We start from the raw sequence: 24,229 nt of genomic DNA, 5'->3' as shown, positions 1-24,229 counted from the left end.
CATTAATGTTGTTTTTCCAAGTATCTTCCTTAGCATGCAAGTCTGTCTTCCACAAACACTCAGGAAAAAACTCATCCCAGGACACGAGCTGAGGTGTGTCCACCTGTGTTAGGAGCTCAATTGTCTACTCGGTATTTCAGGCAGCACTTGTGGTCCTACAGAATAGGGACCTATTCCTGTCCTGATTTCACTTGGACAGAGGCTATTGGAAGAAGCACAAAGGCAATGGGCCATACTTTGTATAAGAGAGAGGATAGCCAGGATGCACTCTCACTCATTTTCTCATCCTGCTGTCTTACTGGCACAGGTAAAACCTTCAAAACACCTCCTTTTTCCAGGTGTTCAACTACACCAACATGGCAGAGGACTGCAAAAGTAGAAGGTGAGTTCAGGCAGTGAAGATCTACCATTGTGTCAACAAACCAGGGTCTAAATGGACCCATTTCAGATCAGCAGGTCCCGCTGCAGACAGTGTGTTCTATCTGATACAGCTGATGGCTCTGTAGTGGCATGGGGTCAACTCCAGCCTCGCCTTGTGGGGGCCATGGGAGGTGTTTGTGTCAGCAAATGCTGCCTGAGAGGACACTGCTATGGACCTAGTGGAGGCAGCCTGAGTAAGCCTTTGATTTGCCACCTGTCTCACAGAAGAGTGGGACTGGGCTAGTCCCATGGCTGAGAGCTTTAACTCAGAAATCAGGAGATGTGGATGGGGTTCTCATCCTTCAGCCCATGACTTGGACTTATATTCAGATCACTCCCTGCTGCTTCCTAGAATGCTGGGCTGAGCTCTTCCCACTCACTGCTTGCAATGTCCCCAGCTTCCAGCCCTTCAAAGGATATTCAACAGTAGGATATTCCTGCCCTTTAACAGGCTTTTCTGAGACAAGGTATAGCACAGAAACACAGACAGAAGTCACAGGCACATTTAAGAATGGAAGATCAGGCAGTGAAATGAGAGGGGATAAAGTGCAGTATTTCTCTGAAAGAGCTGCTTTTGCAAAAAAAAAAAAATCAAGAACTGGAGTCTTTCAAGTGTTTGTGCAAGGTCTTTGGATGAGGGCATAACAGCATTGGTTGTAGGTCTCCATGAAATAACAGAATGTTTAAAATGACCCTCCTGAAATTTCAAACTCTCAGCATTGTTGTAAACCAGCAATTCTTTGCTACCAGTATGGAGACCATTCTGAATGAAGAGAGGAAAGAAAACAAAATTCCCATGAAGTTTATCTTACAAGACTGATGTTGACAATACCCCATTTTAAGCACACACTAAGAATCACATTTTCCAGTTCTCTGATGATGCCATCCTAGTCAGGATGACATCCACCAGAAAACAATCTGGAGACTATTTTTCTCATTTTCAAATTTGCAAACCTAGTAAAATCAGGAAAGCTGGGGTGACTGATCATCAGATTCTGGAGAGGCATCACATACCACAGCAGGTTAAATCCTTCGCATGTATTTTTCTTGGTTGCCCTTCTTTCTAAGTAACATTCTTCAGTAAGTAGAAATATTAAGCAGTGAAGCATACTCAGATTAGGTAACTCAGCACAGTTCCAGCAGACTCCTGGTAGAGCAATTCTGGTTTACTCCTCTTTTTGGGGGCTCTGACTTGCACTACTGCTAAGCATCACCAGATGAACAGAGAAAGGGTGACTGCCTGTCACTTAACATGGAGGGGTTTCGACTCTTGCTGAAGGTTATTTACCTACAATATCCTCAAAGGTCTAATTGCATTAGCTTTGCCTTTATGAAAATTTCCTTTGAAAACTGAGTCACTAACCCAGGCGGGAAATTCTTTTGAAATACAGATGAAAAGACATTGAATGCAATTCTCTAGATAGCAATAGTTCTTGGAAAACTCCACCTCTTATCTCCTCTTACCCTTGTTTATTTTTTTCCTCAGAAAACTCACTTATCAAATTAGACTGAGATTTCTTTTTATCTCGTTTAGTAGTATAATATTTTTTACAAATTTTCTAGCAGAAAAAACTCTGAAGTACTTGCTGAAGAAAAGGAATACCAAGAAAAGTAGGTAGTGCAGAAGATTCTGTTCCTAAGTAGGTTAACAGATTGACAGACTACTTCCTTCTCAACGATTCATTATTTCAGGACTTATTGTTTTGTTGTTGCTATTTTAAGCAGGATTGTCAGAACCTGCCTGTAAGCACCGAGCTTTAAGTCTTCTCTCTAGTATTGTATCTCAGTAATTGATTTTTCACAACCTGTGGAGGCCTGAGAGAGCTGAGTGAAAAGAGCAACACAAACTATTAAATATTTCTGTGTAGTCCCAACAGCTCAAGTAACAGCCCTGTTCCTGCAACTCTGTACCATGGGTACACATTGCACTTGCTGCTTCAATCACCAAGCCTTAACAAAGAGAGATCGTGGAAGAGTCTTGGTGGCTCCAGCAAGGGAAGCAACAGGCAAGAACATCCTGGAGAGGATTTACCAGCGGTGTTACAAGGACTGCCACCTCCTCTGACACTTGTGACTGCCACCTGCACCCCCAATAAGACAAGGAGGCTGGTCACAAAGTGTGGTCACCTTCACCCACATGGCACTCGTGCTGAGCCCCAGCACCCCACTTCTGGCACCAAAGAACTTTGTCCATGTGCTCCCGGATGGCATCTGTCTGTGGGAACGCAGAATGCCTGAAAAAAGCAGACAGAAGCCTTTCACCTACTTCTCACACAATCAATACAACAGCAAATGTTTTGCAACATTAATTCTGGCAGTGACAGCACTCTGGGAGCTAAAATAAGACCAACCAGGTCCAAATTCCAGGGGAAGTGAGCAGCTCTGCGAGATAACTCACAGTCAGAGTCCACCAGGCTTCTTCCCATCAGGCCATCCCACCCCAATGAAAGCTGACCTGTAGCAGAAAAACCTGCATGGCCACTCTCCAGAAGGGCAAGCATGTCAACCCCAGATATCTATCAGGTGCTTTTTGAATAGAAGCCCAGAAAACACTGTGTTCTGATAAGGAGGAGGAAAGGGACCTGTCTGTGAAGTCATCAGGACAGGAAAGGCAAAGCAACAATTCAGGAATGGAGAAAGATTCCTCTGCAGCTCGTAGGGAGGTGAAGAACAGAAAGTTGTTCATTTCAGACAGTAGTGAGTCCCTCCTGCTGTTTTAATCACAGCCAAACTGCTAAAAGTAGGTAGAGCAAGAACTTCCTGCTGTTGTTACGTATTTTCTACTGCCTGGTTTAAGATATCCTTCACTGAGGTTTCCACAGAAGCAGATCTTGCAGGATTGCAGGATACACACCCCAAGTCACTGTATAAATACAGTATTGTTTAATGAAGCTGCGAAGTCTCTTCCTGTATTGGCAACAACCTTCAAAAGATCATTTTTTTAGACAAAACCTCTACCGAAGCACTAGTGTGATCTGTTTACCCTTGGCTTGTTCAGGATAGTGAAGTGCAACCTCACAGAGCATTAATTTCCTCACTACATTTCTAATGCCTAGCAGTCCCAATCAAAATGCCCCGGACAAAAAAAAAAAAAAAAAAAAAAAAACAAAAAGAAAAAAAGAAAAAGAAAAAAAAAAGCCTTATCAGCAGTCCCAGGGAGAAAACTTGCTCAGCACAGTTCAGAAAATCTTCTCCAGAGGAAACCAGCAGCAAACCCAGGAGTGGGAGTGGAGCAAACCTTTCCCAGCACTGTCTCAGAGCCAGATATCTGCCTGCCAGCAGCATACCAAGACGTCCTCCTAGAGCTGCCTGTTGCTCCCTGTGTGTCCCTCCTCTCATCCACGATCTCCTGCACATATTCACATACCTTTCTTTTTGCGAAACCACCACCAGTGCCCTGTAACCTTCTAATTTCACTCTTCCTGGCTAATTGCTGCTGTAGCACATCTCCACACAATTAGCTAATTATGACAGCTAATTAATTATCAAACCTCAAAGGGCTAACCTCTGCCCTCTGTGCTGCCTCATGCTGAGCAAGCATCACACATGGGTGGAGATGGATGCATCCCCTGGTCCCTGCTGCCCTCTGCTCCTCACAATGGCAGGACTCCACAGAGTAACTCAGCAATGGCCAAACAGAGCTGCTGTAGGGCTTCCCAAATGAGATCTTCTGCACAGTATCCCAGGCAGCCTCCCCAAGAGACTCCTCTTCCTTCTGCATTGTCTCCTGCTTATGACATGGAGATGAAGAAGAGCTGTTCTCTCAGAATCACTGGTCCAGCATGACCAGTGATTAGGACACCAGAGGCTCCCTAGGCTCTTCAGCCCTTCCTGAAGGGCTAAAGCTAAGCAGCCAACTAAAGGAAGCACCCACTTTTGTCTGAAAAATAGAGAATAAAGACTGGAATAAATAATAGAGACCCTCCAGATTTTATTTCAGAATAAAGACTGGAATAAATTTGTCTGGAATAAAGACTGAGGGATAGAATAAAATTCACTCTTTTCATCCCTACTCCATAGCTAAACCCATATGGGTCTGAACTGGATGCTTTCAGCACATGAACCCCCCACAGTTGCACTTGTTGCTCCCCACACTGAAGAACATTCTCTCAGTGGACTTTTTCAGCATTACTAGAGGGACCTGATATGTGACTTCACGCATATGTTCTCTCAGTCATGCAATTTCCTAATGAAACTTTATGAATAAACATGCAGTCATTTCCACTTTCTGGGCTCCACAACACATCTCATTGATTTAAGTCTGCCCTCAAACTAGTAACTTCACACAGGCAGTTAGTTTGGTCACGGTTAGCCAGTTACCACTGCAGCATCTTCAGCTGGCCCATCTCTAATTTTGGAGAGTGCTTCTCTTTCTCTTCCCTCTCCTGGGAGAACTATATGGAAATTGACAGCTTGCTCTTCAGCCCCAGACCATTCTCTTGTCCATTTCTTAACAGTCCTGGAAATTAAAGGATAACTTCTCTCTGAAACCATTTGTGCCATGGCTGCTAGAGCTCACCACCAAACAGTGTCACAGGCAGGGAACACGATCTCAAGTTGTCACATAATGGAGGCAAAACTCACTACCCGAACATGCAAGACACACAGAGGGGAAGATGACTTGAATGCTGGTCTCATAGCACAGGGTGGCCAGCTATGCAATTAAGTAATTTCACACCTTTCTCCTCTGACCCGATCTCCCTTCTCTACTCTGGCTGCTGGCAACATGCAGCACTGGCTCTTTGACCGGGCTGCCTGGCCCTCGGTGTCAGCAAAGGAACAGCTTGGGGTTGCTCCAACACACCCACAGCAATAATAAGTGAAGCTAGAACCAGCTCAGCAAATTAAGAATAACGAACAAAAAAAGTGGATGGGGGGGAGGAAGATAGGACACTGCTTGCAGACTCCTAAGCACATCAATGCACTCTCATCATTCAGCAGTTCACTATTTTCCCATGCCCAAAGTTTTAGAAGTGCCGAACACCTTGGAGGTCACGCAGACCTATTTATGCGAAGTCAACCATGTGCACTCAGCTGATGAGGCAATAACCAGAAGTTATTCTTTGGCTCTATAAACAAAGAAAGTGCTGGGGAAATGCAAAGTCATTTGAGAGAATCAAGGAGCGATTAATTGGGTCACAACAACCGTGATACATGTACTTATCTTAAATCCCTACCTCATGCCCTCTGTCTTGCACAGGACATGATTCACTGTCTGCTTCTGAGAATGACCCAGACTCATCACTGGAGTTTGTTCCATAGGATGGCTCACATTTAATCTGGGCTCGGACCGGGTTGTACAATCCATCCCCCACCACGCTGGGCTCCTGGTGCTCGGGCGCCAGGAATCGGGGGCCTTGGGAGCATGGGGAAGAGGAGAGCTCGCAAAGACGCAGGCTGCAGGGAGAGCCGCCGCTGCCATCCTCTGCGTATGAGTAGGAAGAGCACGAGCTGGAGGTCCTGGTTCTGGTTTCCAGAGGAGGAGAGCGAGGGCAAACTTTAATTGGCACTGGACAGCTGGTGTTCGGCCGCATCCTTCCCGGCAAGTGATCAGCTGTCAGTCCGCTGTGCGAATAGGTCTGAGAGCTGGGGAGAGACTGGCTACTGCCAGCCCACAGACCCTTTGGCACAGTCTCAGTGAGGTCTTTGTCCAAGCTGCTCACACCAGAATATGAATGCACCGAAGTGTTTACTTGGTCACAAGCATTTGAAGAGAATATAACACTCCTCCTGTCCAGTTCCCCTTCTTGCTTACAGAGAGTTTCAAAGCCGGGCCCCCTGAGTGGCGATCCCACTGTGAAGTTGGAAGCATCCTTCTGCATGGCATGGGACTGTCCATAGTTCCCTGTGAAAGGGACATAATCAGTTTTGTGGTCACCCTGAGTTGTCCCTTTTTCAAAAGGGCATGCTGGACTCCTGCCGAAGTGTTGTTGGGAAGTGCTGGGGAAGCCAACCAAATCTATGCTTTTTGTTCTGTTGAAGAAAGACCGCAAGCAAGAAGGAGAAGACCCACTTTTCGGCCTGTCAACACAAGTGGGGCTTGGCTGTTTCCTGTCCATTTCAACATCTCCTTCTTTATCCCTGATGTCAGGTTCATCTCCAGACAGGCAAAGTGTGATGCTTTCTTCATCGTTCTCTTCATTCTGAGGTTCACTTTTTATCTGCCCCATAGCAAGTCCCGATTTGAGGCCATTTCCGGAGCTCTCTTCGCTGAATGTGCTTGCAAAACCTGAGGTACTGATGTGTGATGTGTTGTAGACATTCTTGGTACAAGCAAGCTGGTATTTCTTGTATCTGGGGTACCGTGTTACTGCATCTTTATCCAAATTGTCCTTGCTATCTCTCAGCATGTCGGAGTCAGGCAGCATCCCTTCACCTTTGTCTGCTCCCGCAACAGTGGTTTCAAAATTGAAGGGCTCTTGGTGCATCCTCTCCCTTGGGCAAGATATTTTTGACGTCTCCGATTCCATTGTCTCCTCCTCGTCTCCATCGGAGTTCTCCTCATCGTGCATGCGCTGACAGGTGGTATCTTTTTTGCACAGGAACAGGCCATCTTCATTGTTCAGCAATTGTGTCTGAAGGAAGCTGAAGCAGGAGTCCTCCAGGTTGTGCATGCGCAGGAATTCAGCGCAGTGGATGACCTCCTGGATGTTTTCTCTGCTGAGTAACAGTTTAGCTGTGTAGGCAAACTGTAACAATGGACCAAATCCCCTGACAGTGACCTGCAAAAAGAGAGAGGGAAATTGACAGTGTTACCATCAGCTCCTGCTATCATCCCAAGTCCTTCATCATGTGGTTAGATAACCTAACAGATCTGGCATTCAGAAATAAACACTGCTCAGCACCAGCTGTTTTTCCTTCACATCAGCAATGATGCTACATCCAGGAACTAGCACTGCTCCCTTTATGTTGCTCCTGTACCTCACCATACACGTTGAACTGAGCACTATTTTTCCCAAGTGTCTTGAAGACCTATGAACTAAGTCTCTGCCCTAATAAAAGACTGACCAAACCAGCCTGGTGTGGACACTGCTAAGTCTTAGATGGATCTCACTTGAACTGTGCTACAGCACCTTACCAGGAAAGCACCAATTCAATTTTGATTCTTCTGCCCTGATGGAAGGTCCAGTGAACAGTGGTTTCAAGCTTAAGATACCACTTCAATGCAAAAAGAGATTTGGGAAGGAAACATTTAGTATTACAACAAAATTCAACAGAAAGCATCTTTCTGACTCTTTCAAAAACAAATTATTTTCTTTTTTTTATCTCTTTTTTTTTTTTTTTGCAAGCCATTGCTGAATACATAATAGGTAAGTACTGACTGCATAGCTTTCTTCCATCGCATTGAGATTATTCTCCTCATACTGTCCCTGATTTCAGTGAGCCTGAGGTTCAGCTAACAGGAAAGAAATTTATATTAGTAGTTTGAATGATACAAATTATGCTGAATCCCACCTCAGTACTTAATTTTCCACAGTTTTCTTTGTAGAAAGAGTAAAGACTATTTCCAGGAGAGTGATCTCCAATCAACTGTTCCAGGTCTGAGTTTTGCACCGCTACTCATCCTGTTTTCTTATCATACCATCTATGTTTTACATTAATATACCATATATTAAAAAATACACATCTTTTCTTCTCCCAATTTTTACAGCAGTATCTTTACATACAGCTATCAAATAAGTTGCTAAACCACATGGTAAACTACAGATATTGTATATTTTTGACAAAAATGCACTGCTGCTAACTTCTATCAATTTTTTTCACCCAATGGGCATGAAAAAAAGGTATTGGAAAAACTCTAGTCTTCATAAAGCAGCAAGAGGCTGCTTCAAAACCAGAACTCACCATCAAGGATTAAGGTTTCTGCACAAGAAAATTCAGTGTTTTGGCCACAAGGTTGAGATTTGGAAGACCACAACTCAATTTCCCATTGCACCAACCACCTACTATATGATCCTGGTACGTCACTTCAGTCTCCATTCACCAAGACACCTTCTTGCCTTTCTTGGAAGTAGCACCCATTTATCTGAGCTCCCTGTGCTTTGCATACCAGGGAAAGGCCTCTGGATGGGATTCAGCACAGCCAACACTTGCATGCCTGAGTGAGGTTGGGATGCATGGCCTGAAACCTCCTTCTGGATGCAGATGTCTCTGGTAGGCATCCCGAGCTCACCGTCTTCTTTTAAAACAAACAAGAGGAAGCACTGTTGCCTCCTTTTTTGCAAAATGGCCTAAAGACAGAAGGGGAACCTAGAAAGTAGGAGACCAGGTCCCTTACCCAGGCTGTGGGGATTGAAACTCCCATTTCCCAGCTCCTCAGAAGAGTATATTTGAGATGGTATGGGATACCCTGAAGGTGACTTGCTTTCTACTACTCTTCCAATTGAATTACTGCCACTGAGCAAAGAAGCTGCTCAAGAGAATGGTGAGGTATCAGGCCATGATTTGAGATGGTCTAATTCATGACTAGTGTGTATCTGAGTGAATAAGTTGGTTCATCTCAATGAAAAAATCCCTATACTGCCTCAGGACTAGTGGCAGAGTTCACAGATTTTTATAGAATATCCTGACTTCCAGAAAAAAGCCTTTGTTATTCATAGATCTGTATTTATGATGGTGGATTATGAAGACACCACAAGTGGTGCAGATTTTGATGGGGAGTTAAACATTTTAAAACACCTCTAAAATTGCTCCCAATAGCTATTCCATCCATAATATTACTGCTCTATCTGCTATTTTAAGAAGCAGTGCATTGTCATGCACATACTTACACACTTGCACGTTCCTGTTTTACAATGTGCCTCTGGTACAGAATTGCCAAGATTTACAGCTGGCTATTAAACCAATCTCTGCTTTATCAGTGTTACACTTTCTGCCTATTTGTTAGATTATCAGCTCACTAAAGGCCTATCTGCATTTTATCTATACAGCATGATTAACAAAATTGCTCGGGAACTTAATGAGCTACTTGCAGGCTGATGGTAAGATCTTCAGTGTGGGGGCTTACATATTCCTGCATATCTTGTAAAGCTCCGCAGCAGCGTAGGTCTGCAGGGACTCCAGAGCACAAACCCAGCCCTCCTGGCAGTGGTGTCACTTGGCCACTAGGTGGAACGGCTGGAAAGCAAATTAAAATAATTTTCTGTGCTGGGCCAGGGCTTCACCTGCCTGCCTGCCGCCCCAGCACAGGCACTCTGCACAGCCTCGGGCTGACTCACACAACCCCACAGCAAGGCTGTTTCCCACGCTGACACAGGCTTTTGCTCCAAGTAAACCAGCACGATAACAAACAGCAGCAAGGCAGCTGTTCGAGCTGCTCTGTGCTGGATGTATCGGAAGCAGAGCCTGAGACTGTGCCTTGGGCTCCCCGCAATGCCCAGCAGATGCCTCATGTGAAAGATGATGAAAACTCCAAGCATACATGTGCCTTGACTTCCTCAGGAGGTATTACCCCGTGACACAACCTTCACTCTCACAATCTTCAGATCCAAAGGGGGAAAGTTTCTTTTCAAGCACCCGGCGCTTGTCGCTGCCCTCAGGCAGAAATCTCTCAAGTGCCAATTCTTGAAACTGCACAAACAATAACTTTGGAAACAAACGGGTGCAAAGCTTGCTGCCAAGTGTGAAAGCCAGCGCAAGCTCTGCCGCCTGAAGCTGTCTAAATATTGATTCCGCTCCCGTGGCAGGTTCCCTGCCTCGGCCCCACCAGTTTTGGGACTGCTTGCATCTGATGCATTCTGTCAGGAAGGCTGGAATCGAGCCGCTGGAGCGTGACTATGAACACCACACATTGGGAAAGAAAAGGCTTTGAAGCTGCATGTACTACCATTGCACAGGCATTTCTCTAGAAGAGATAAGGACAGTCTTTTAAAATTATTTGATCTGACTGATGCATCCCAGTGAAAAAAGTTAGTGAAAACAAGTTGATCTATGTTTGCAGAAGGAAAGAGAGAATTTCTATGATATAACAGTCTTCATTTACACGTGAGAGAGACCTTTGTTAGATGGGTAACATGCCAGCAACAATCCCAAGGGGTTTTTTCCCCCAATTGAAAATAAAATGTCCAAGAATTGTTTGCTCTTTAACCTTATTTTCTGTGTAAATTAATGCTTAAGCAGGCAGGTCAGTTTGTGGAAACCTCCACTGGGCACCCTGTCCAAACTCATATGCCAAGTCACTACTTCTCTGCCTTTCAATCCTTTGCCTTATTCCAATTTCTACCCATTGTTTAAATGGAATTGACTGGAAATCCATTGTTTTCTAATGGAATTAGAAAACAGGCAGAGAAAAGATAAAACACACATATAAAACAACAATGCCCACACAGAGAGAAAAGCAAAGGAAAGATCCCATCTTCTTGGAGGCTTGATTTCTTTCCCTTATGTTTCAAGGCAGGGTAGGAGAGGACTTCTGCTGTGTACTTGGAGCACGCCAAACAGCCCACCAAGACTACAGATAAAGCACTTTATTTGTCTTGCTTCTGTCCCCACCTGATCTTGTATGCATTAAAATCCGTCTAGTGCAAAAAGGACATGGGTACTGCAGCCCTAAGGCACCTGGCACAACTCCTTGCTCTACTGCAATCCAAGAAACCCAGTCCACATGCATATTGTGCTTCTGCTATGCTGTCACAGGTACCCTGCGCTCACTGTGCAGTGGGGAGGTCTGTGTCAATTCAGCATTGTGGCAATAACAAGCCTGACCACTGCTAAGGTGAAAGAAAACAACTTCTCCTGCCCTTTCTCTACCTCTTGTCTTTCAGACTGAACTAGCTGAGCTGGGGGATGCGTTTTCTATGGCCATGCCCTTGCGGGTTTGTGATACTGAGGAACAGGCTGGAAACAATGCAATGATATGATGACCATCAATAGATGTTAATCAGCATTAACCATATTGAATTTACCAGCAAAATACAGACAGGAGCCCTGCAGAAAATAAGCATGCAAAGCCTATTTTAGTTCAGTTTGACATTGCTTTTCTTCTTACAGAGTCCTGCTGAGTGCGATGCTCTGGATAGTCCTAATTGATTTAAGTGACCAGACTTCCACTACTTCCTTTGGGAGATCGTTGCCAGACTCTACTTAAAACCTGCTTGTGAGGAAATATTTCCCTTATTTTCCTCCATCATCTCTCATTATATTTCCTTGATGCATTCTGGGTAATGTTTTTCCTTTTGGAGAAATAGTTGTATTGTTGTCAGACTCTCTGCCTTCCCTTTTTGGTCATTAATGAAAAACTGGCTAATTCAAAGAAAAGAATATTGATCGTTGTCAGATGGGAGAATAAGAAGCTGAGAAGACAGTCACCAATGAGAAATGCTGGTAAAGGAAGCAGCATTACAGATGCAAACAGAACATTTTTAGCAAAGAATTTTTCTAGTTCTGGGCCTGTACTGTTCTAAAATTAGGAGGAGGGTTAGCTTGCTTCCACATTGGGAACACTGCCTTTTCGTACAGGACTTCTAGGTCAGAAGTTCTATTTTAAATGTAGCTGTACACACACACAGGCACCGTGGGAGACACAGCACAGTGGGTAAACTCCCTCTGGCTCCCCATTGTATCCTTGTCCTCCATGAGGGCTGATCAGGCATGCCACGGAGGCCTCCGTGCTGTTCTGAGCACACGGAACGTGGCCTCGGAGCAGACGCACAGGGCTGGCATTTCTGCGGATGGGCCGGACTCACTGTGCGCCGCAGAGTTCATCAGTGCATGCTCATTAGCGAGCTGCCCAGACTTCCAGATGTCTCAAAATCCCAGACAAATAGACAAAATCCTCCAATTCTGCACAGAGAGTATTTCTTATGGGGGGTGGGAGGGAAGGTTATTTCCAAGGGAAACATGGATGTCTGGTAACCCTGCTTGGAATGGCATCTGCATGAAAAGCTGCATCTGGAGCGGGGAAGGTCAACCCTGCAAAATGCCAGCAAAGTCTGACTTCAATTTAAAGAGGGGAAAAGTGATTAAGGGCAAGAAAAGATCACTGTAAACATGTAGGAATGTAAAACTTGGCAAGGCAATATCTAAAATGGAGCAAGGGAATGTTTACAGTAATCTGATGCAAACTAACATCAAGAACAGAGAAGAACTGTCTAGCTTGCTATGCGGTGCTATTGGCGTTTGCAGTGAGAAGAAATTAAAATGTAGAGATTTTTTTCCTGACTCTTAACCTAACAGTCAATTCAGAGTGATCTTGGAAGGCTTTCCAGGGAAGATGATGGATACTTTATGTCTGAGTACTGCGAAGCAAAACTAACAAAGCACAACCTTGTTCTGGAGAGCTGGACTTTAATTTAGTAGACTTTTCCAGGGCTAATTGCCGTGTTAATGAGGGCACAGTGCCAATGATCTCCTAGAAAAGAGCAATAAAGTTCAACAGCATGTGCACATGCAATTGCTCCTTTTCAAATAAAGCATACCTGGGGCACATGCAAAGAGGAAGCTCACTGGTGGTGGCGTGAAAGGGCAGAGCCCTCTCCTCCCCTTCAGGGATACAATGAAATCTGCAGAGCACTAAGTTGCTAAATCCTATGGATTGGGTGTAATTTAGGTGGTGAGACCTTCAGACCCACTGAGAATGCACAAGTCCTGACAGAACAGCACAGGTGCATGTTATTATCTTTACACATTTTAGTAGACTTGTTAAAACTCAACAGGAGCACCGATAGGTTTGTTGTGAAGCATACAAGCTGCTTGTAGGTTTATGGTATATATTTTTAGTGTTTCGATTTTCAAGTTAAATTCATCATCAGGCACCCAGAAACAGTTAGAAACCCCTCATCTCTAATTTCCAAACATCGATTCAATTACTAAGCCATTTTGTGGAGAAGGAAGAAAAGAAAATTGAATCAAACCTCACATGCTGAATATCAAGTTTCAAACTAAGTATAATTTAAAACAATTGGGTAGAAACATAGCAGAAATGCAACTGTTTCTTGAAGAACTCCAAATGAATCAGTTATTCCCATACTGTTTCAAGGCAGGTCTACTGTGGTAACCATTTTGCAGGCCTTTCAGCGTTGCTACCACAGTCAAAGGCACGTGTAGTCCTTTTTAACCCATCTCAGCCCTGAAGCTGTCTAATGTGTCCAAGTACGTAGCGAACAAACTACCAACTTCTCACTCAGCCAGCGTGTTCCTAGCACTACAAGTTATATAATCAAACACATGCTAGAAAAATAGGAGATAAGATTAGTGACAGTTAACTGCTGCTATTTTTTTCTCCACAGCCTGAAGAAGGTCTCTGGGATTAAATATTAACTCTAATCTTATTTGCTAAAATTAGCACACAGTGTATTCTTTTTCTTCTACAGCCAACTGCAAGTATAGCACAGAAGTTATTTTCAGAGTGTAATCTGATAACCAAAATCAGTCACCAAAGCTGTTATTCCATTAAGAATTAAGAGACTTCCTGGTTATTTACTTGGTTATTTTTACTTGGGATGGTGAAGCCTGGCTTTTTCCTAGCTTGATCTTATTTGGTTTTGGAAAACTCTCAGAAAGATTTAAGTGTATTACTAAGCTCAAACAGGTCAGTCACATGCACAAAACCAATGGTGTTAAGACATCACGGTTTGTTCCTATATATGCACACAGGCAGGAATTGTTTTGAAACCATGATCTTTTTACATAAGGTGGGACCGTGCAAGAGGCAGGAAAAAATCAGAAGAGATGATAAACAGCAGAGTACTTTTGTAAGCCAATGCCACACCAGTATTTCACTGCATTTCCCCTCTTTATTTTAACAGCATTTAAATGTTCTCTCACCAGCAGCTTACAGATGTATTTCCCTTATCTGCTCATAAGGCTGTGGAGCTCCTCGGTAATGAATAATCACTCCTTAAAATTCCACTTGGGTGAGAAGTATCAGATACTGGCATTTGTATTATGTGAGCTTTTAAACAACAAAGAAATGTTCAAGTCGCTGATGGAGAAGACCAACAAAGACAGGACTTTGTTTTCATTTACTCTAAAAACATTTTTTAAACTAAGCAGATACCCTGCCAGCCCCAGTTTAACATCCTGCCTCTTCTGGTTGTGCACACAAATTTTGTGCAAGAGAGTAACCTGAAGTCCAAGTGACAGGGTGGCCTCTACCACATCGCATCACATTGCAGGGATGGGAGGCCACCACACTGTCACCATGAATGCACACCAGGGGAACAGAGAAACTGGGCACACAGCTCCTTTCTTCAGGAGGCCCATTACCTAATTATTAATTTCAAAAGTCTCCCTGGAAAAACTGCCATCTGCAAAGCCATATCATGAGCAGTCTAAGGTATCCTGGTATCTTTCCAGTGCATCCTCCACAACAGCCTCTTGAGGCTGTCAGACTGAGAGCTTTAAGAAGATGCTTAACTGCCCTTGCTGGTGCTTTTACAAAAGATGCCACATTGCAAGTGCTTGCCCAACTTCCAATTTTGTGCTTTCAAAAGAAAAAACCCTACCCCTCAGCTTTCCCCCCTGAAATCCCAGCTGTTGGCCAGACAATAAATTTACACTATAAGCCCTGATTGTCTGTGGAGAGTAGAGGGAAACTAAGTGACTTCTCATTTTCCTCTCTCTGACATAATGAACACATCCAGGGGTAGCATGACCTCTTCAAAGAGCCTCCTCCCTTGGCACCTGAAAGGGGAGACCAATATCCCTCGTGCCTGCACAGCATTCCAATGTGGCAGGTGTGACCACAGGAGGTGAGACAGGGAGGAACAGGAAGTCATTCACGCTAGACTCGCCTCGAGGATGGGAAGCAATAATTGCAAACTGTGTCCATTGCTCCGTGAGAAGTGCGTCAGTGCTGATGGCGGGGCAAGTGGCTTGGAATTGATTGCCAAGCGCAAAGATGGCGTAAACAGCCACTGGATCGATGACCGCGTTATCGGTTATGTCAGTGTTCCACCGCACATGACTCATGGGTGCAGTGTAAGAGTTGAGGCACCCACACACTTGGGTCTGTCTGAATCAAATCCACTGTGGCAACAGCCCCGGCTTTGAAGCATTCTCAAGAGCCCCGGGCCCCAACTTTGGGGCCAGTAATGTCAGAGCAACCAAAGGGGAACAGAGAATGAGAAGATATTGAAGAAATTAAAAAAAATAAACCAGAGTGTAGTAAAAGTAAAAATAGTCTCTGATCCAACTGCAATGCTTATTTTAATCCACAACTTATAGTTTTATTTCCTCTCAGAGTTACTGAAGCCAAATTGAAATTCTTTCAGCCTTTCAAAAGTGAGACTGGTTTCAAATCAAAGCAAAGAATTTACTTTTGGAAATCCTGACAGTATCCCTGCACATTTGCAGCATCTCTGAAAATTCTGAGGGGAAAGAAATTTGTTGAATTTGCCACACCTTTCAGAAAATACTCTTTATTGAGAAGGAAGGTAGAAATCATAAACATAAGCCTCAATTCTTTGCTGCAGGCACATCTCAGTGCACGAAACAGCAGACATCTAACCAAACATTGATGAATAGACTTGGAAAACTGAAAGACTGTAGGATGGGAAGACGCAGTACTCTTGCACAGCAGGGATGCACTGCCTGCATCACATCTACTCTAAACATGGGTAACTGCCAGATGAACCCATTGGGCAGCCCTAGGTTTTACCACTCACAGCAGTTTTCTGAGCAGAAGGAGACATTTGCCTGCATGGCTGCTCCTCTGGGCCACAGAGAAGCTCTCTCATGAGAAGCTGGGCACCTAAGGGAGGCAGGTCTATGCTGCACCTCCCTCTGCCCCTTCACAGCAGCACAACACCTTTGGCAAAACAGCTCTTGGACTGGAGGGGGAAACTTCTTAAACCCCTGCAAGCAAACCTGCCACATGATACCTGTCAGAGCCCTTATTTTAAAATCATACTCAGTAACCTGTTTTGAAGTTAAATACCATTTTTAAATTTTTTCCTAACTAATTCTTTGGCTTGGGGTATATTGTTGATACCCTGGACAACTATAACAGGAACACAAAAAATTCCAGGGCATAACAAGATCACAGAAAATTCCAAATTATGGTCAAGATAGTACCTGCAGGCAAGCCTAGGTGCAAAAGCTTTTGGAGGAGAACTTTGAGGTTGCTGAGGTGAGACTCTGGGTGAAGGTGTTCAAAAGAAAATTGGAGAGGAGGATGTTTCAAACAACCATTTCTCTAAAGGGACAACATGGCCACAACATTACTCAATCAACAAAGTGCATGTAAGAAACAGTGGAACTAATTAGCAGTTTAAACACTCAGGCATGAACTGGAAGATAAAGCAAAGAGAAACTTGGCTGTGGTATCTGGCACTTTCAAATACTTTTGTTTTTTCCAGTGACAAAGTGCACCTTAAGAAACCTGGAACACATTAACGAAGGATGACACAAGAAGGTGGCTCAGCAGAAATGCTGCCTTCACTCCCTGACTGCCTGTGCAAGCCATGCTGAAACCACTGGGGAAGAAACAAGCAGAAATGAACAGATTTTAACTGAAAAGCATCATAAGAATTAAAGTGCAACTGTAATTTAAAATTAAAATTAGTCCCACATTTTTGCAAAAGAAGGATTAAACTGACCCCAAGATTAAAAAAGAAAGAAAAAACCCCAAAGTGTTAGCAGTAAGGAGGGGTGAGGAAGGAGTGGGAAAGCTTTCACAGAATATAAATGGTGAGAGAGGAGTCTGTGAAAGATCTGTTTAGGTGTCTATCATGAGCCAAAGTGGATAGAAAAAGGGAAAACAAAAGCAGTTTAGGAACTTTTAGAATGAAGAAAGAATGTCTAGAAGCCTCCAAATTACATTAGGAAATAACAAAATAGGCAGAAAATGAAGATGCATGTAGAAATTTGCTAATTCAGAGGGTGGTTAGAGGAGTGGTTCAGAATTTCTGAAGTGGTAATTAATATACAAGTAAACACAACAACACTGAAAAAATTACCAAGACTTGTAAATTCACCAACACTCCTCTTTCCTAGGGATGGCAGCATGTATTTATGCACACAAACTATGTAATAGTGAATTAAATACACAGTGCATTAAATACACTGTAATTACTTTATAAAAACAAGGAATACCTCACAGCAAGCCTCCTCACTACAAGCCCTACTATTATACTGCATGCAGTGTAGGAGAGGAAGAAGCAGGCTCTGTCAGATATGATTTAAAAAAATACAAGGCTGCACTCTGAGAAAGAGCACTAAATCAGAAGACAAAGGAGCTGGAGGAGAAGCAGGCTCAGGAGACAGGGCTGGGTAACATCCGATGCAGCTCACGGATGCTCTGCTATGGTTTCCACAGGTCTGATGACATCCATGCTTCTGGCACTCCTGTTACCGTGTGCTGGCATAGCCCAGCAGATAAAATCACTGGCATGCTTACATTGGGGCAGCAGATAGTGCAACCCAGCAAATACCATAGCGTTTCAAATCCAGAAATGCTCTTGCTGGGCTGCGGATGGAAGTGAATGTAAAAGGCTTTACTATCACACTTCACGAGGTAACCAAGCAATTACAACTATTAACTGGTAGGCTGAAACACTATAAAAGTGACCCAGCTTCCTACAAGCATCTTATTTTTAAAACAAAACCTGCCAAATGCTGCATTTGTTCCAGTTTTCCTTCTCCTCTCCTGCCTTGCCATTTAATTTCTGGTATTTGGACTTGCAATTTTTCTGCCATCACCTTGTTTTTGCTCTTGCATGGCTACTAACAGATCTGGGGATTACAGTGGCTTTTGATCCACTGCTAAGTGTTCACATTTCATCAATGACGTCTGCTCAGCTCAGCAACGCGGGTTTGCAAGGAGAACCAGCCACTGCTGAGCTGGCAAAGTTGGTTCCCTCCCATCCTCCACAAGAAGCAGTTAACTCTTCTCTCAGTGGCCCAAAAGGTTAACTAGGCTCTGTAAATCCCACCAGAAAAAAAATTGTAGGCATTTGCCTTCTTGCTGAGATTTCATGTCTGCTATGAGCAAAAGGTAAATGGCTCTTTTAGTCCCTAAAGGAGCGCAGGCTTAGCAGGAGTGACCCACAGTAAAGAGGTCAGAGGCAGTGAAAGATGGGAAGGCTGGGCAATGTCATCCCAGTGCAGCCACAACCTTGTGCCCAGCTCTGGGCTGTCCCCAAGGAAATTACTTTCCCCTTTCTGCTTCATACAGGGTATTTTGAAGATCTACCCACAAATGGTGGGCTAGAAAATACCATTTACCCTGGAAGCCCCAGAAAGACTCTTCACATAGAAAAATTATGGCATTTCCAGCTTGACTTCCTCAGAGGGTGGAAGGTGGGACTTTACAGCTATTTGTGTGTGTGTGTGTGTGTGTGTGTATGTGTGTGTGACTACATATGCTCACGTGCACCCACGCATGCTAGTGTGAGAAAGAGACTAGATAACGTGAACATGTGTGAAAGGGATTGAATTAGCCCCATCTGGTCCAAAAAGATAGTTTTTTCCTTGGATTTCTATTGCCATCGTATCATTGCCACACTGGAGTGATTCTAAAAGGCTACAGCTCTGGCAGCCAGCATCATTACAGCTGCTCAGATTATTAACAGCATAAATAAACTCTCAGAGACACTTCTAAGAAAATATTAACTACAATTATCACTGTCTGATAAAATAACGAACAGAAAAGTGTTACTCTGCTGCCTCAGTCACCAGTGCGTATTTATGTGTGCTGTGAACAATGAAAACCAGTTTATGTGCATACTGAAGCACTCTGGAATGGGCTCTTGCTATTTTATTCTATTTTACTTATATTTTTCTAAAGATCAAGCAGCACAGGCTGAAGCTGTGTATTTGCAGAATTCATCGCACCCCGCCTCCTTTCCCGCTGTATATAATCCCATTAATTCCAAATGAACAGAAAGCCATGCCTGTAGCGATGCACACGTCTGTTGGAGGAGGGAGATGGGCAGCATGCAAGCAACCAGCAGCAACTCTAAAAACGTCTTGATGGATTTTTACTCTTGGGCCTCACTGTTTTTTTCCCCTAGATGAGGAGCAAGGGCCCACACAATGTCAATGCCGTGTTTGCTGCATGGATACTCCTTGCCTTCATGTTTTCCCCTGGCCTGCACCACTTTGGCTTTGTGAGCTTGTTTTTCCTCCCATTCCACAGTGATACTCTCGTCTTGTGCTTTGTCGAGTGCACTGGGGAGCTTTGGCTTGGTTTCTAATTAATAGAAATTATTAATTCCCTGCAAGCACAGGGGAAAAAAGCTCTTAATTGCATAGAGAGCAGGACACAGGAGCAAGAGCCTCTCGCTCCATGTCCCTAGGCTGGGCTCCAGCCCCAGCACCTGAGCAACACCCTCCTTAGCAGTCATCTCATCTTCTTCACTGTCTGCTCTTTGTTGGAGCTCACTACAAAGAGGAGAAAGAAGCTACTTGGTCGTGAAACTCCTCACTGCGGGGCAGACATGGTGCTGAAGCTCCAGGCTGGGCTGGTGGTTCTCATGGCCCCAGTGCAGGAGAGGCTGCTCTCCCCTGAGGGGGCCCTGTGGGTCAGTGACCACCCTGCTCTCCCACACCTTCCATGTCTTCCCAGGAAAGAAGGGAGATGGTGGCAGGGTGACACAAGAACAGGCACACTTCTGAGCTAAAGACACACACCGGGACCTTTGTGCCTGAGCATGTGAGGCCGGCCCAGGGTGAGAGCATCTGCCAGACTCCTGAGGAAAGGGCCACATCCCCACCAAGTATGAAGGAAAATCAGAAAGATGATGGAGAGGGCAGCTGCAACTAAATACAGCTAGAAAGGAAGGCAAAACCACATCGCTGAGTGAGAGAAAAGGGAAGGGGGCATTTCCTAAAACAGCTTCCTTCAAGCTAAGCCAAAAAAATAATGCACTGTACCTTCAGTGTCTTTATCCCACTGCCCTTTTTTGTAATTTGTGCAGCATCTCTCTCCCTGCCTGGTCTCTTTTTCTCCCCTGCAAGCCTTTTGTTCCACCAACCCCCACTCCAGCACTCACTGCCAGCTTCCAGCAGCCGTGGCAGGACCTCCTTCCCATTTGCACACCCCGGGGCTCTCCCTGCTGCATTGGTGCGACAGTGACAGATCAGGAAAAGCGGGGTGCAGAGGGCAAGGGGAAACATCATCATCAAGTATCCCCCTCTGCCAGCCGTGAGGGAAGGACAGCAAAGGGGACCTTCTCCCTGCACAGAAATCACTGCGAGAATGAACTTCCACTCCCGGGAGGGGAAGAGTCGAGCCACAGCCTTCCTCACTATTTCCCCTCCAGCATCCTCCCTCTCTTCATGCTCAGCAATTGGCCTCTTCTGGCCACCGAAGCAGGTTAGATGTGGTTTGCCCTGAATAGGTGACCTACATTAATTTTTACTCTGTAATTAAAGTAGTCTTCTGTGAAACAATTTATAAGAATAAATGGTTTTCTTTCTTTGGGAAAGAAAACAATGTGTTGTTCCATACATGTTTTCAAAGACAAAAATGTTCTTCTCAAATGAACTTTGTCCCCCAAAAAGCCTCTGTGGAAGGTAAAACACAGAGAATGGTAAAGGATTCGCTGAAGAAGAACTGAAGTTCATTTTAAATCAGTGTACCATGTACAAATGCTGTCTTACAAATAGGATTATTTAATTTAAACCTTAGATCTGTCAAGTTCCATTACTTCAAATGGAGCCTGTCATTTCTTGACTTCATTATAAATCAGGATTATATTACGATTTATGTAAGGTAAAGTCTCTGCTTCCATAGGAGATGGTGAAAAAAATTACACAGCAGTCAGTAAATAGAGCAAAGTCACTGCACTCTTCTTGAAAGGCAAAAAGTCATCTTGCTAAATGAGGGTCTGAGCTGTCCTGTACCAAGACTGTTCCTAATAAATAAAAGACCTCTGGGAAAAGTGCTGAGCATACGCTGGATCTATTTTCAGCTTGCATCAGCAGCTGCTGCCCCTGGGATCGCATCTTTGCTCATACCCTACACCATATGTAATCACTCCAGTGCTGCAACCAGTAAGATAATGAAAGAGCATGGCATAAATCTATACTTGAGTGGAATGCTAAATGAGAAAAATAATACAAAAAAGGGGGAAATAAACCACATTTTCAAGTCATTAGGAAGAAAGACTTTGACATATGAAGTGTTGCAACCATTAATAGCACTTATCATATAGAGTGGAGACAAAGAGACAAATTAATCAAACTGACAGAACTGGGACATTTTATGCTAATGCAGGCTCCTGGGTTTTCGTTTGTATTCCTCTGTGTCTGGAAAACTGATACCATTACAGGGCAGGAAATTGCATGAATAACATGCAACAGATCATAAAAATTCGCACACCAAGTGCAGAAACACTGCCAAAAGCACTGTAAAAACAAGGCGAGAGACCTCAACAGAGGAGCTCCCAACAGCTAATGAATGCAAATAAGTTCAGGAATATTTCCCATCCATGCATAACAATGAGACATAGGCTGTGACTCCAGAGTAGTCCAATAGTGTAGGTAAAATAAAGCCTGGAGAGCAAACATGCAGATAGCTGGGGGGAACTGCTGGCCAAGGCAGGGTCTGAATTTGTTTGCAGTATTGCAGCCAGCAGTTCAAAACCACAAGGGAACTGACACAGCCAAGTGTCGCCTCCATCTAAAAGTATCGCTATGTTAGATTTAATTTAATGTTTCAGGTACAAGAGACAGGAAAGGAGGATGTAAGAGGAAATAAAACACAGACACAAAACAGCACACAATTACACAAACAAAAAAATTCCCCTGCCCCTGTGCAAATGCACTGCACATGGTAAAATGCTCACATAAAAAGACATTTTAAACATCATTAGTTTGAGAAATAAATACAGAATGTGCTTGCTATTCAAAGCCACAGCCATGTTGCAAGAGGCAGAAAATTGCAAGAACTACAGGAATGCTGGGCAGGGCATAGTGTAATGCAGGATCTTGCCAAGGTTCCTTCATTTGCTATAGAGGCTTCTCAGGGACATTTAGAAACCCCTGGCAAAACAGAGCACTGCTGAAGTGCAGAGAGCTCATCAGCCACATAACCTCCAAAGGACAAATGTATTCACTTGGTGGGCAGTCATGGCATTTCTCATCAGTGTTTTCTAAAAAAGTGATGTTTCCCCCTTGTATGATAGCTACTGCACAAACCTAAAGCGAGGAACAACTCTGGGGGTAAAAGGGGTAAAGCTGATACCTTTTGGAGCTGAGTCATTTCCAGCACTGCTCTCACCTTCCCCAGAATAGTATGATATGCAGCTGATAGGATTGAGCAACTGCATTTATGTGCCAGTACTATGTGCATAAAGTGGGTGTGGAAATGCCAGCCAGCCCAGGGGTCGCTGCTTTCCCAAGTCCTTTGCATGTTTGGTGCTGGAGGATCCCATGTTCAGAGGTGGCAGGGGAGCAGCTGGCTCACCCCAGCAGAGATGGGCATGGGGAGCACACAATACAGAGAGAGCCCAGCTCTCCATTACTCTCCAGCAGATCAGTGTGGTGGTTTTGCAGAGTTTTAGCTGTGTGAACAGGGTTTATCCCCAAAACTCCTGCTCCTTTGATCAGTTCTAGAGTCTCAACAGGATACTCGGCACGACACCAAAAAAAGGGCATGCACACTCCAAAGCAAGCTAGTCCAAAAGCTTTCTGAGGACAATGACAGAGTAACCTTTGTTCTAATGGGAGAAATCAGAAACGGGCATTCATCTTGTAAATACACACCCATCTGACAGATGAACAAGGGCTCCAATCTGCAAATGGAATTACTTTCTCCCTTAAATTAAAAAAAAAGATAACACAGACAATTAATTACAGAAAGGCCTCATGACAACCTTGGCTTTAAGAAAACTGTAGTATTGGGAAGAAAACAATTTGGTCAAATAGTTATAACCGTTTTGATTTCTTCTACTCTTTACAATAGCAAAGACAGCTTTGAAGTCTCTTGAGAACACATATGACACCTGGCCTTTTCCTTCACCCACAATCAGAGCAGTTTGGGAAAAGAAAAGCCTGGATATGAGTAAAACACCCATTCCTGGAAGAGAATATTTAGAGAGGTCTTTACTACCACCTTATCATTCAACCAAAAGGTAGAAAGCACAGTGACAAGAAATTACCATGAATTCTCACAGCCTTTTAGCAAAGCAATTCCTCTACAGAAAAGTAGCTATAAAGCCAAACTGTAACTTGGTCAAATAATTCAAATTAAAACCGTATCTGAGAACTAAGATGAGAGTGCAAGAGCAGATGATGCAAACAGTCTGCTTCTCAGAGGCTGGGATCGACTTGAAACACCCTGAAGAGCAGTTTACATGTGCAGTGCCTGTCTCGCCAACAGAGCTGCTTGCAGAGGTCCAAGGATCACCAGGGCTGTGTAACACCAGCTGAAGACAAAGGCCAGCAACGTGACCAAATGCTTGTCTTTAACAATTTAACTGCATATGCTCTCTCAACTGGGTTTTCCAATTGGAGAGCTCATGTATAATAGTGAAATAAAACCTGTAAGGGACAGATTAGGCTCATCTTTGAAAAAAGAAGCAAAACTAAACCAAGCCTGAGAAAGCCCTTACTGGGTGTTCTCAGTTCTCCAACTGCAAGATACATTGAAAACAAGGAAAGAAATAAAAGAAGTTAGTGATTTAAAGGCTTCTGCTACTAGTGAAAGCAATTCTTTCTGCTTTTTGAATGCTATGATGACTTTGTAAATGTGAACAAGTTTCTTTGTAGAATGCCCCAATGCTTATATATGTCAGGGACATCTCTTCATTCTTCACTTCCTTGGACAATGGTATATATATTGTGTGACCTCAATGGCTACTGCTTATATAAACTGGGCAAAAATGACAAGGATAGAGGGCTCTTACAAAAGACAGACAACTCT

The 24,229-nt window shown here is 43.9% G+C and overlaps 1 protein-coding gene across 1 annotated transcript in view; it reads right to left on the bottom strand.

Annotated features, from left to right (window-relative positions):
* The window catches only part of BACH2 (BACH transcriptional regulator 2), a 183,507-nt gene that overhangs the window by 9,963 nt on the left and 149,315 nt on the right, over window positions 1–24,229 (bottom strand). Inside the window, exon 6 of the mRNA XM_085056343.1 lies at window positions 5,598–7,142. Coding sequence (XP_084912469.1) covers window positions 5,598–7,142 — 1,545 coding nt within the window. The remainder of the gene's footprint in view (window positions 1–5,597; window positions 7,143–24,229) is intronic.

Source organism: Lichenostomus cassidix, chromosome 3, assembly GCF_008360975.1.
Source record: "Lichenostomus cassidix isolate B80296 chromosome 3, HeHo_3.0, whole genome shotgun sequence".
NCBI lineage: Eukaryota > Metazoa > Chordata > Aves > Passeriformes > Meliphagidae > Lichenostomus > Lichenostomus cassidix.
Note: the sequence above shows the minus strand (reverse complement) of the source record. Positions and strands in the feature narration are given on the sequence as shown.